A 14,787-nucleotide genomic window follows, 5' to 3' on the forward strand; every position below is an offset into this window, starting at 1 on the left:
ATCTGCACATTTAAACATCTTCTAAACATGTGCTCCGAGAGATTAAAAGTGTGATAGAAATCAATAAAGTCTAGAATCACTGTAGTAACTTAGTTATATATATCACAGCTAGCATTTGTTACATAATTACGGAGGCATCATTTATTACAGGACCTATTTCCTCTGATTCATTACGTTATTAAGATTTCATTTTAGATTAAATCAAATTATTTCTATAATAATTGTCCTAAAAGTTACTGTCTCTGTTATGTTGAATATTTTAATATTCAGGCAAAATTTATACTCCAGTACATAATATACTTTAGAGCTATCATCTACAATCATCTATCCTTCATACTTTTTATTTATAATTAATGGAAACTTAATACTTATGCATAGGGTTCCTTGCTTATATCGTTACAAGGCATTACATGTATTTACATACACAAACTATAATTTGGTTCTAATATGATTAATCATTCCTTATCCTTATCATGTTATTACGTCTCCACGGGGGTCTGGGGTCGACGTAACATGAAAACAGATTTGGCGTATACAGCCCGTCCGCTTGACGTCATCATTCTTTCAGAAGAATTCACGGTTACAGTGCGTCGATCTCAAAACCTACTTGTACCTTTGGGAATCGAACCAAAACATGGTCGTATATAGTCATGTATGCTTGTATCAAAACTAAGAAGTAAGAAGATACCGTTTTTTGACCATTAAGATCATAATTATACATTGATGTAAATATGTAGTTTAATTATTATTCATAAATATCAAAAAGAAAACAATTCAGGGGGATTCGTAATATTTAATATATATCATCTCTAATATAATAATGCATTTGGATAATTCGTAAATGGCTAAGCAAGAATTTTAACCATCCTTATATAAATTCAGTAATTTTTATATTAGGTTCTGTATTTACGTTATAAATCCAATCTTCGTAATTTCACTACTGAAATCACCGATTACATTAAAATTCCCACATCCCACGTTATTCCGATAACTGTTGATTGAAGTATGTGAAATGCGTAAAAGTTCGTGCGCATGCTTAATGCCTTTTTAGATCGTTCGTCCTTGTCTTTCGAGCTTTTCCAACGTGGCAAGTGCTGTTGTTAGCTCTATACGTTCATTATATCCTGGTAGGTTCCGCGCCCGTGGAAAGCATTGCCGCCCTATGCGAGCGCTGTTGGGCGCCCAACTTGGGCGGAGTGTTTTTCCTAAGTGCATAAAGCTGTCCTTCGTAATTCATTATACCGATTTTTTAAAGTTGACTGGGCCGCGACCCATCTAACATAAAATTTCAAATTCTGAATTCACTTCTTGGCTGTCATGAAGTAATTTATTATTTATGTATTATTTATTAATAATGTATTTTTATGGCGATGAACTGATAGATCTACTTACACATAAGCTTTTTCGAAAATTATTAAGCAACAATATAACAAGTGCATGATAATAATTACTTAATAATAGTTTGTAACACTTACACTACACGACAAATTATAGGATGTCCCCAACTAATTTGTGAAGAGGTAGACAGAAAAGTTACTCGTTCCCCCACGGCCTGATAGCTTATTTCCGTCCCATGACATTTCATTCTGAACCCAAAGCAGTACAGCGAATATCGCACGTGTGTATTTAAATTGGAAAACTTACACAAAGGGCTTATTATTGTACCTAAACTGGAATACTTTGCTAACAATAATTAAAATAGAGCCTTATTTTTACGTCAGAGAACAATTTATTTTTGTCACTCGTCTATAATAAGAAACATTAAACAAGTCATGTAATTATTATTAGGCTTCTTCAACCCACGTGCCTTTTAAAACGAATCAGCTAAATCAAAGGTAACAAAATCAGGTAATTTCGGCCTGTTGTTTTCTATGAAACCCTAGTAGCTAGGCCACGTGATAATAAGTTTATTTATTTTAGAGTTTTTCTTTTTGAAACAAGATGATGTAAGTGCGAGACAATCTTTATTATTATTTAATGTTTATTTGAGTTCCGTACCTAAAAAAGAACCCTTCCAGTATCACTTTCCATTGGAACATATAAGAACGTTGAAATTTAAATCAAATTCGTAGTATTATAGGTCATAAGAGTAATTAACTACATAACATAAATAAACATCGGTCAGCATACTTGCTTGCTGTAACACAGTTACTTTTGTTTTAAAAGTAGAAAATAAATGAAAATAGAAAAATCACTTAGAATTGCGGAACACGAGTTCGTGTGTGTTCAGTGCAAAAATGCTATAAACATCTTCCATCTTCCTGCTGTCCTAGTAAAATCGACCTCTGTCGCGGACATGATTACCCCAGTGCCAGGCGCCAGCCTCCGCTAAAGGTCACGCAAAATGCCAAAGGTAGTTTGCAATTTGGAATAGTTCCGTGTTTTTCAAGGTTCCACAATAGGTTTGAGAGACAATGCGTACTTTATTGCAATGCAACTGAATGTATTTTATGACAAAAATGATTAGTTTGTAAGTGAAGGTAATATTTTCATATCATTTATTACTTTAGTTGTATAAGATATAAGAATATGGACTTACAAACTGAAATGAGTAAAATGATTTTTGTATAAAATCGATGTAAGTAGATACAACGAAAAAAAAGGTTATTTCTGCAAGGGCTACAAAAATAACGAAGTTCAACTTATTCAATTAAACAGCAGCTTAATCAAAGTTGAGTTACGTAGCATAGTTCAATTTCTTAATGAGATAAAGTGAAGGAAATAAGCAATTATTTAAAAATCACGTTACAGCGTAAATATTCATTAACCATAGATAGGTGAAAGTGTAAAAAATATGCTAGGTTAAAAATGAAGTAGGTAGAATCTTTGATTTTGTAACAGAGATGGAGTATGAGTGCTTATAACTTATAAATAATTCTTTCATCTGTCTGTTTTTAAACTAAAGCGTGTATAATTCGAGATGATAATTGGACGCCGTATCTAACATGCAATAGTTTGATGCTTACTATTAAATGATCAAAGTTCTACCTACGTGTCTACGACGGGTTTACATAATGTGGTATATATCAATTATGATCGTAGTAATCATTATTTATATCTCTAATATTATGATATCAAATTTTGACCGTATATTTCAGGAATTAATATTTCCTGCAATTTTTTGGTTGACATCACGTACCGAGGATCGTTGATAGAGATGTACGCTCTATGCCTGAAAGAACATTTTACTAATTAAAACAACATAATTTGTTGTTTTGAATTATGCTACGTATTACTATTATGTATTGTGTCATTATACAATATTTTTTTCCATAAATTGGGCAAACACAACAATTTGTCACTGGGGCTAAAATTCAATCTTTATTATTAAACTAACAAAGTTGCGATAAGTGTTTAGTAAAAACTGTTCGATGTTCGAACATCGTTAATGCTATATAAATCAACTTGTAGTTACCCTATCACGTTTCACCCCAGTGCGTGGTTCACCCGGCCCGCCGCGCCGCGCCGCCACCCCAGCCGATAGTTAGGGAAACTATTCGAAACTCCTCGATGATATGCTGGCCTGTTATGTTACACTAGCTTTCGCGGGACGCCCGCGTTAGTTGCCAGTTTGTTGACGTATTTCATCTCTTCTATTTTATGGAACTCTGGTAGCTTTGTAGCTAATGCGTTACGTCACCGAGAAAAATTCTCATCCGTAGCGCTACGAGTACCCACGCTTACGCTGCTTACGGATTGAAAGCTCGTAGAGAAAAACATAAGCCCGTGCGTACCGTTAGTCTGCTAACTTGATAGTCAAATATACTTAAGTCGATTTTGTATCTTTTATTGTTTAAAATGTAGGTTTTAAGTCATGTTATGTCTGCATTTTTTTATAGTTGCATGGTATTAATGGATTTAAAAAAATAATAATAAATATAATGTACCAATAAATGCATTTGATTCTAATTGAATCTGTTATTGTTATTGTTTCCTTACAGTTTTCTCGTCTATTGTTAATAACGTAGATAGCTAATATGAGTACATTTAATTATTTCTATTAAAGAGAGCCAAAGAAACTACTATTAGTTTATTAAGAGTTTTACTAAGAAATTAAATTTAGAAATCGGTTATTACGACATCGGTTAAGACAACGTACTGGTTATAACGACCAAATGTGCCATCCCGGCCAAGTCTCTATAACTCTATAAATATATCATTTATAATGACACCGTATAAAGCAATCAATATCGTAGGAATTTATAATAACGACCAATTGCCATACTTTTTCACTAAGTCAAAATATTATTACGATTTTTATTGTAATGTAATAGCCATGATATAAGAAGGCTTATTTTATTATTTTTCTCGCCTTTGTCCCGTTTAGACCATGTCCTTCTAACCGGAATACAAAAGTGACTACACACTGTTGCTTGGCGGCAAAAATTGACATTGCGGTGGTACCTACCCAGGCTCTGACATATGAAAGACCTACCACCAGTAGTAATTAGGATACTTTTTACACGTTTCCATTCAAGTATTTTTCCGGCCATCCGCGCAGCCTCTCCCATCTCTCTACCCGTGCCACCATTCGTGGCCGAACGGTTAATATATTGCGACAATTTTAATAGCCAATCGAAAATTACCTACCTAAATTGTTTGTAATAACTGTCTATGATCTCTCAATTCTTTACTAGGCAAAGGTTCATGTTTTATAGGCCGACTCACACTTGACTAAGATAAAGCACGCAATCGATTAATCATTAATTAAATATACAGATATTAATTATTTCCTTTTTTAAGAGATCGATTACTGAATGTGGTACGATATGGATGGATACAAAGGTAAGTTTTAATTGTGAAAAAATGCTTTGTATAACCTTTAATTCGGGCAAGGGCTCTCAAGTCGTACTAACCGCGGGCAAAACCTATGATACAATTATAAAAAAAAGACTTTATTTAGAAACTATCAGAAACTTTAACTAATATAATATTTAATTAATTATAAATAATGTGAGAGTTAAGCTGCACTTATCACGTTACCTTTCACATTTCCCAACCACGTTTAACTTCTCACGTTCCTCTGTTAAATACTGGTTCATGGAAGTGATGGAAAATCACGCTCCACGATTAAAAATTCTTCCGATATGGGGCAGAAATTATTTGCTACTTAAATTTATTTTTTCTTACTAAACTAGTTTTTAGTCGCGGTTCTACCCACGTGCTGGGTTGTTTTCCGAAACTTAAAAAGCAATGAGATATAAAGTAACTTTAATATTACTTAGTAACAAAAGATACGGTAGTTCACGATGGTTTCTTTAAATATGACGAACTTCGTCACAACGAACGGAATGAATTACTAAAAATCCTTTTTTAGTGCTCTCATACTTACTCTAAAGAAGTCCCGTCCTTTTTAATTCGTGGTAGATCTCTCATATGTGAGAGTCCGCCTGGGTAGGTACCACAGAAATGCTACCTTTCCGCCACCAAGCAGCAGAGTGTAGTCATTGTTGTGTTCCGGTTTGAAGGACATTATTGCCAGTGTTGTTACACTGGCTACATTGTCTAATTATGTCCAGTGGTTACTGGTTATCATAATACTTAACATCTCATGTCTGAGGTTGGTGAGGGCAGTGGAATACCAAGCAATAGTTTGTAATTCAAGGTGTTGGATAGTGTTTCTTCTGTTTATGGGCGGCCGTATCGCTTACCATCACGCGAACGGTAAGCTCGTCTCGTTATTCAAAACCAAAAAAAATCACAGTTCTATAGGTAGATTCAGCAGTTTAAGCTGTGCGTTGACAGTCATTTTATGATACTTTATATAATTATACATGAGGAGCTAAGCAAGTCGCTCGCCTGATCGTGAGTGTCACAAATATCACTTTATTATTACTCCAATAGTGAGCTCCTAGACCTTTAAATTGCAGCTCTGAACATAACACGAACTGCGCCTATCATACTGAGCCATAAGTAGATGGTAAATCGCATAATGACATTATTTTCTTGGAACATAACAATGTGTACACACTGCTGTCTGGCGACAGAAAAAAGACAACAATATCTGGTACCTAAATGGTTCTTGCATACTACAGACTACTCTCTAGTAGTATGGTCTATACAGACCCACTATCTACTACTCATCTACTAATACGGTAGTATATTCATTATTATTCATATGGTATTTTCACTGTGAACTTACTGATAAAAAAAAGTATATCTTTATCTACAGTATTTATAATTTCTATAAATAACAATTACCATACCATTATAATATTACTATCAAAATGTTATGTTTTATAGCAATGACTTATGATATTTAGTACCAATTTATATACGTGATTTTTTTAATATCCACAAAGTTTTTTTATAAAAGTATTTAGTAAGTTTAAAGTGTTTTTTTTTTATCTTAAATATCATATCGACTAATCATAACAGCTTGTAGCTATGTTGATTTAAGTACTCGATTTAAAACAAAGTCTATTGAGACTTGGACATTTATATTTAAATTAGTTTCTAAATGTCTGTTTGTAATCCTAATTTATCTCTACTGTTGAGGAGATTGAAATTATCAGACATACACAGATAAACACACTCGTACAACGAAGTTTAGGCGAATCAATAAAACTCTGACGCGTTTAGTAGTAACGCGATCGATACGAACCCCAGATGACGTCATTGGAGTCTATTGATTTTACGCGTTCCACATTCTAATTGTTCTGTTACCCCGGTGCATAAGATGCCTTGGAAAACGTGATCTCGGAAAATGAGAGCGAGACAGCTTGATGGAAAAACGCATGAAAATAGTAGATGCAGGACTCTATCGCGATTTATAAATCATTGTTCCTTTGAAAACATGGACGACTAATGTATGCAGGGGGACCGACGACGTGTTGATAAAGTTTATTAAGGAAGTACGTATTCTCGCATAACTAGTAAATTACTAACTGAGTGCTCAGCGCGGTTCATTTGCGAGTAGTCCACCAAGTCGAGTCGGGCAGCACTCACTCTATTTGCCGGATTAAACGGATAAACATCGCCTTGTGCTCATAATTGCCTGGTACTGACGGTCCTATTTATCCGACATCTTTATCCGTTATTATCCGGATTAACTAAACTGCATCAATGGCTCACAGTTTTCTTCTGATTTCATTATGTTTAGGATTAGTTGAGTGTTATGGGTACGGGTATGGCCAAAGCGGTTACCATTTTGATAATCATAAATATTGCGATGATTTGTCTCCCTATTACGGTGATATAAATTTAGACCAAATAAGCGGTGTTTGGTACGGCGTTGAAAAAATACCGCATACCAAAGGAGAATACAAAATAGAACATACAAAGGAGTGTTTCTATATTGACATCAAGGAGCAATATATCGAGGTTAGTGTAAATTTAATATGTTTTTCAATTTGTTAAAATAACCACGTATGACGCTCGTAAGATAATTCGTATTTTTATCGTCTGCTTGATGTTTTGTGATTTTTTATTTTTTTTAATACCTTTATTTATATATCCTCTCAATACGATAATTATTGTACTCTAAAATTTTACTAAACAATAATATTTTTACGTAAAGAAATCCTTTTACATGAAAACATTTTTTTTATCAATGTCCATTGAAAATAGACCGTACAAAAATGTATGGTTGATAGATTAGGATTTATTGCATGCGTTTAGAAAACACCGACATTACTTTGTTGTTGAAAAGATTACTCATAAGAGGACATCGAGTTCACCGTGTCAATTAACAAATTAATCCCCGTGGGTAGAGTCAACTCTTTGCATGTAATGACGAATAACCAACCTTAGAGCAAACTGTCTTAGTATGGAGCGTCACGAATACTTGCGACATTCTAAAAATATTAAGTGGTGTATAATTTTTTTTTCAATTGTACCAGTTATTTATACTGCGAATGTGAACTTTTGTCAAAATTTAAATCCAACTCACGATTTTGACGAAGAGGCAATATTGGGAATGTGGTATGTCCGCGAATACATATTCCACCGGGACAACCAAACAAAAACTGAGTATAATCCCAACTGTCCTATCGTGCAACTGAGAAAGTTTGAAGATTTTGTTGAGGTAGGTTTGATAAATAGAAATTTAGTGAGTGTCTGGAAATGATCGTATATATGAATATCTAGTTCTTTTTTTTGTCTCACCGTGCCACTCACAACTTTAACATTCCAGAATTTGTCATATTATATTTATGTACTACATGTAAACTTTGTTAAAACGGGATTAACATGTATTGCATTTGAATTTAAGTAAGCCTCTACAATGAAAATACATATTATTATTTTCCTATATAATTTTAATAATCAATGTACATTGCACGATCGGTAATTTCGCACAACATTCATGAAAGATTAAGCTGTATGCATGCAATATTTAAGATAAATTAGTTAAAGCATAAAATTTCTCATAGTCACAATTTCTCAGCAAAGTAACTAACTTATACTTAACCAATTATGTTAACGTGTGTCTCATATTACAGCCAACACCTTCAACTCCATACCCAACATTAACAAATGCGCCATACATGAACCGACAGTATGGGATCGGTCTCCCCGAACAGTATCGCATCCGGCATTTTGTACTCGAGTGGCACGAAGGTCTCTGGACTGACGACTACCACATCAAGGTCAATACTTCACATAAAGGATTCTGGCCGACTGATGTACCTTATGGCTGTAAGTAGATTTAGCTACCTGTGTAAGGTAGGTTGTAATAAAAGCTAGTTTAATATAGATAATTAGTCAAGACAAAAATCTTGTGAATATTATATAATATCTTGTTAGTGCTTATATTGAGGAATATTTATGTTTATTGTTCTGGATTACTTTAAGATACTATGAAGAAGTAAAAGATCACTTGATTATTTTGAACCATTATCTTATTTTGATCAATAATATTTTTTTTACCTTAGATTAACAAACCGAAAACGGATGTATACTCCCCATGTCAAGAATAACAAATAGAGCGCAAAAACATTCAGTATGACTTTATAGTTTTCGAATAAGGGGCGGCTATTTTAGGGGGACGACAAAATGTGCGTAATTAAACCTATAACAAAATTAGACTTTTGATAAATGACCTTTTTTTTTAGTCGCGTCTGGTGCCTTTAGCGGCCTATTTTAGGGCCACCCCGGTGAGAAGATCCCACGCTACGCCACTACCACATATATTTTAATGTTTTTTTACATTACAGCTGTCGACAAAATGTATCGTTTCTTCGGCGGAGTAATCCAAGTATTGAAAGTAGCCAATAATCACTTAGTGTTGAACTTCTGCATGAGGCTGCCCAGCTCTCAGCTCTTCAGTGTCGTTCTCTCAAGAAATGAGAATCAGCTTACACCCGAAGATCTGGCCAGCATCCATAACGTATTCACTATGAAGCATTTGTCTACGTCTGCTTTGAAAAGAGTATGTGAAAATTCCGCTCCAAATATCACAGCTTCACACACAGTACTTCTTATTGTTTGTAGTATTTTATATAAATTTTGTATGTGGTAGCATTTCGAATTGAGTGCGTTTTAAAAGTTGTAAATTGTCGAAAATTATTTTTATATGTTCTGAGATTAAATAAATATTTATTTTCTATAAAATTGTGTATTTATTTACGCTATTAGGCACATAAAGTTCCGTAGTAGTAAGTTGTTATCCCGTAGCCAAAGTAAAAGCAAGTACAAATCTTAATATCAAATGGGTACTGGATACATTTTGTGCCCAAATTCACTCATAGCGACCATCGTATTGGTACGGGCTAACAATTTATGCACTTTTATTATATCTTAATATTGTATATGCAATGGTTGTGAAAATATGAATGGTTACCGCTGAAATGGATTAAAATTGCGGATTGAAATTAAATTTCGCACACAGATATAAAATAATCTTCTAGATATCAGTGGCGATTGCAAAGCACGGGAGGCATCGGGCGAGAGTAAATAAAAAAACGTTCCCGAATTTAATAATTTCGTAGATAAGATGCGTAAAAAAAAGATCCTCAGTTCGACGTCATTGCGAAGAAATAGACTTGTTATCACAGCAATGCTCCGTCCTTATATAAATGACGTTTATGAATAAGGGGATTAGTGTTTAATTTTTTTTTACCTGATGGCAAAATATATTACGCCTACAAATTTATAGCAGGAGCGCCCTGCGCTCTGCAGAATTTTGAATAGGAAACTATAATATAAGCTATATGGGGTTACTCTTCTTACAACCTAAAAGCTATTATTGCATCTTCATATTGAAACGCAGCAGTCCTCGATCTGCTTTTTAGTAGTAATATGATAATCAAATTTCTTTAAGAGATCAGTATTGCTTCCATGAATTCGCTACTCGTCTTTCTATCGCTAACTATAATTGGTCGAGCAAATGGTATTTACTACAGTCAGTCAACTGCTGCTAGACTGCCTCGGTGGCGTATTTGTAATGTGTATGGGGTACGAGTAAAATCTATCGGTCCTGGATTCAAATCCCGGGTCGGGTTAAAAGTTAATGTGAATGTGGATTTCGCGGCGCGAATTCAGGAAGTTAGCGGTGTGCTATCCCCGTGCTTCTGCAAGCATGTAAAGCTGTTGGTCCTGCGCCTGATCTCTTTCCAGTCATACCGGATTGCCGTCTCACCAGATTATGAGTGTAAAAGAACAGAGAGTGCACCTGTTTACTGCGTACAAACTTGAGAAATGTAATATCTCCTGCGTACTTGGTTGATCTCCGTCGAGATTACCGCCATAGATAAAATTCAGCTAGGAGGGATTCATTCATCTACTATAGAGTCAATATAAATATTATGTAAGTGTCTACACAATTGGATTCTGCGTACACGATACCTATTACACCCATGTATTGAAAACTTATTAAATAAATAATATAGGTGAACTAAGTACGTATGTCTAATAGGTGCGGAGGTAATAGAAACGAACATATTTGAACAGTACATACGTTTAATATCGTGTAATAAAACAAGACCGCTGAGATAATGAATCATCTCATGCGATGCAATAATATGACCCTACGTAGGTTCACCTGTAGCAATTTGCTAATTAACTCCCTGACGGCCACGACCGGCGCCTTGCCCCATTTTTCTGGGACTACTCCACGTGCGATCATGTTCTTAACGCCTTTGCTGATTCTTGTCTCGGCTGTAAAAGTTCAAGGGTTATGTGGGGACAGTATACGCTGGTCCCACCATTTCAACATGGATGACGTCTACGGACTCTGGTACGGGGTTGGGTACGCTCAGCACACACCTGACATGACTAACCAGCCCAATGAGATCGGCTGCGTCACCTTATACATAACAGATGTTACGACAGAATCTCAAAATGACTGGCTCGACTGGTCGGTGAGTATTAAATTTTATTAATTAGGAACATAGTCTTGTTAGTGTCGTGCTAATTGTGCTACATTTGTCCTGATTAAATTTGAAATGGTAATTTTATTGTAATTGTACATGCGTTAGACGGGTTTTATCAAATGATCCAGCTTGCCTTCCGTTACCTATATTGAAATGGTGCTCATGGATGAGCTTTTGAATTTTATATTCTGTTAGGTTAAATAATTACCATCATGATGGTTCTTCCCGCCCCTAGATCATACTATTGGGACAAGCCACTTTTCTTTCACATATTCAAAATGAAATATGCAAAATAGCCAGTATCACATACCCAGCATCTAAAATATGATGTGGGCATATATTCTCATCAAGTTTAATATGAAAATAAACAAATACTCTGCTTCTAGATAATAAGAAGGAATTACACGGACCAGAATTGGAAATCCTACAAAAGTAATCCTTGGTCTGGTACCTCCATGTCCGGGTCCTGGATGGATATAAGAATAAAAAGGAAGATGAAAAGAAATATATATGACGAGAAACGCGTGAGGGTGATGTGGGATGAAGACGGTCAGACTATAGAACAAACATACAATTATTCGCCAGACGCACCAGGACTTTGGACGGTTGAGCAGAGGACTGCTTTGGAAAAGGAAATGATTGCTAGAGGAATAGGTAGCCTGCAATTATTATGTTATACTCTTTTACTTTATATGCCGCACACATTTTATATCAAAGTCAAATAAAGTAATTGGAATTTGTTTTTGGATTTTGCATCAACGACAAACTTGAGACGATAGTGTGATGTTTCCGGCGCCATGTAATAACAGATTTAAATTTCTCAAATTCATTTTTGTTTACTGCTTGAGTTTCACTCAACCTCGACCGTGACACAATAGATATGCATTTTATGACATGATTTCAGATTTATGGTACCCAAACGAACCGCCCAAACATCCGCAAGCTGTTCGAATTTTGAAAGTAACTCCACAGATGCTGATCATTAATCATTGCTCCGAGATAGGTGATGGTGGAATTTTCTCTTTGGTCTTGAGGAGGCTGCCCTCGAGGATGAATAAATGGGAGTGGTATGATCTTCAGAAGCAGTTCTTTAGCTATGACTTGCCCCCTACACATCGGTACACAGCGGTTTGCGACGGTTGCGTGCAAATGAGCTCATTGATATTTATCTCATTATGTGTGACAATGTCAGTACTGTTATAAATAAGTATGTTGTCATAGTTTGAATAATTTAATTCTGTATTTATAAATGTTATGTTAACATTAATGTGTATGTGTATCATGTATGTATTGCGTAGTTATACGGTATAATATACTTACTTATTTACTAATAAAACCAGCTTGACAAACATTGTTTACCTTATTTAAAAGTTATACCCTGATCTTACAAAAATATAGAAATAATCAACTTGTTAAAAATCTATTTAATAAAATTCTTCGCTCTGACTGACTAAAAGGTTATGCATAGTTAAAACCGGTAGATCTGAACGCAAGAAATTGTTCACTATAAAGTATATGAATAAAAATAATTTTAACAAAAATTAAACCGCCTTCAAAAACCACTCAAAACCAAAAAATAATTTCACATAACGAGTATATATTAGATACCAATTTTGGAGTCGGTGCCTAATTAAAATTGTTAGTTAGCTATATTTGTTGCATAGTCCATCTATGAGCTAAATTTCTTTCAAATCAATAAAAGGAGTAGGTTTGCGTGTACTACAACATACACAGTGAAAGGTGTAATACCAAGCACATGTATAGTGTTTCATCTTTTTATTTCCTCTTTTTTCGAGGCAGGGAGTGTAATACACCCACATTTGACCAGCTATATGTAACAGGGGAAGAATTTGGGTAGTGTACAGTTCACAAATTTAAATATTTCCTTAATAGCTTGCATTTGCTGTGCTGCGGCGATGTGTCTATCTCCGGTGACGATCTGACTTGCTGACTTTGTACGCTGGCAGCACATTGTTTTTGTATATTCGTTAATGTATTTATCTAGCTTAACTAACAATTTTAATTAGGCACCGACTCCAAAATTGGTATCCAATATATACTTGTTATGTGAAATTATTTTTTGGTTTTGAGTGGTTTTTGAAGGCGGTTTAATTTTTTGTTAAAATTATTTTTATTTTTTGCTTTTTTGTGTTAGTAAAAAATAGACCATATCGATGCCATAGTTGTGTTTCGCTCACGATACGACTGTCGCGCTGAGGAGTTACACCTCTGAGTACCACTGAAAAGGGGAAAAGGTGAGATGCTATATATATGTATGTAAGAAGTAGATTCAAGCAAACCGAACGCAAAAACACAACTGATATTATTTGGCTCACAGTACAACTATCGCGCTGTGGTGTTACACCTCTGCCCACCCCTGAAAAGGGGAAAAGGTGTGATGCTATATATATTTATGTAAGAAGTAGATTCGAGGAAACCTAACGCAAAAACACAACTGATATATTTGGCTCACAGTACAACTATCGCGCTGTGGTGTAACACCTCTGCCTAGTCCTGAAAAGGGGGAAAGGTGTGATGCTATATATATGTATGTAAGAAGTAGATTCGAGGAAACCTAACGCAAAAACACAACTGATATATTTGGCTCACAGTACAACTATCGCGCTGTGGTGTAACACCCCTGCCTACCCCTGAAAAGGGGAAAAGGTTTGATGCTATATACATATATGTATGTATGTAAGAAGTAGAGTCAATTAAACCCAACCCAAAAACACAACTGATATGTTTCACTCACAGTTAGTGTTGCCCAAATTCAGTCTTGGTCTTGCAGTCTTGGTCTTGTTCTTGCGTTTTTGCAAGACCAAGACCAAGAACAAGACCGCGTATTTTTAGCAAGACCAAGACCAAGACTGACCGTGCAAGACTTGAGCAAGAACAAGACATAGCCTGCAAGACTTTTGCGTCTTGCAGCTAGGACTTAGCGCTATTTCACTGAGTAGTTAGGTGTAACAGTTCGGTGTATAGGTAGGTACGCTTAGGAATTCTATGAGACGCAAAAACTGTATCAAAGAATATGAAAAACTGGACCTATGCGCATTACGACTAATACCATAAACATAGCGAATAAAAAAATATCTATTAAAATCAAACTGAGTGCATGCATAGCTATGTTTTAACCATCGGCACTTTGATAATGCGGCATCAAAGGTTTTGTACTTACATCTCAAAGAAATTTGCCGCTTTTCGGAAGTACATGGTTATGATACACGCGCCGGCGGCTTCTTTTGAAATCTAAAACAATCGTTGCCGCCACGCCGAAATCATAACATTTGACACTATTTGATTGCCGCCATAGGGCGTAGGTATACTCATGCAAAATAATTTCGAATTTTAAGAGTAAATAAATAAATTTCTTATAAGTTGAAGGTTCAATCTCTTTCTAGACAGATAAGTATTGTTCTTTAAAATACAGTCAAGTTATTGTAATTAATTTGTTTTTTTACATGTTTTAGCA

The 14,787-nt window shown here is 35.1% G+C and overlaps 2 protein-coding genes across 3 annotated transcripts; both read left to right on the plus strand.

Annotated features, from left to right (window-relative positions):
* Nucleotides 1-6,861: 6,861 nt before the first annotated feature.
* On the plus strand, nt 6,862-9,552 carry LOC115445139. 2 transcript variants are annotated; one of them, XM_030171272.2, is made up of 4 exons: nt 7,233-7,323; nt 7,842-8,026; nt 8,442-8,637; nt 9,156-9,552. In XM_030171272.2, exons 2-4 carry the CDS (start codon nt 7,919-7,921, stop codon nt 9,458-9,460), a joined length of 609 nt encoding a protein of 202 aa, XP_030027132.2. In that variant the 5' UTR covers nt 7,233-7,323; nt 7,842-7,918; the 3' UTR covers nt 9,461-9,552. The 2 variants fall into 2 exon arrangements, with proteins under 2 accessions (XP_030027131.2, XP_030027132.2); XM_030171271.2 differs by lacking the exon at nt 7,842-8,026 and having other exon boundaries at nt 6,862-7,323.
* A 1,445-nt stretch (nt 9,553-10,997) lies between these two features.
* LOC115445107 lies at nt 10,998-12,655 on the plus strand. Its single transcript, XM_030171205.2, has 3 exons — nt 10,998-11,300; nt 11,699-11,966; nt 12,217-12,655. Exons 1-3 carry the CDS (start codon nt 11,064-11,066, stop codon nt 12,513-12,515), a joined length of 804 nt encoding a protein of 267 aa, XP_030027065.2. The 5' UTR covers nt 10,998-11,063; the 3' UTR covers nt 12,516-12,655.
* Nucleotides 12,656-14,787: the final 2,132 nt, after the last annotated feature.

Source organism: Manduca sexta, chromosome 28 (assembly GCF_014839805.1).
Source record: "Manduca sexta isolate Smith_Timp_Sample1 chromosome 28, JHU_Msex_v1.0, whole genome shotgun sequence".
Classification (NCBI taxonomy): domain Eukaryota; kingdom Metazoa; phylum Arthropoda; class Insecta; order Lepidoptera; family Sphingidae; genus Manduca; species Manduca sexta.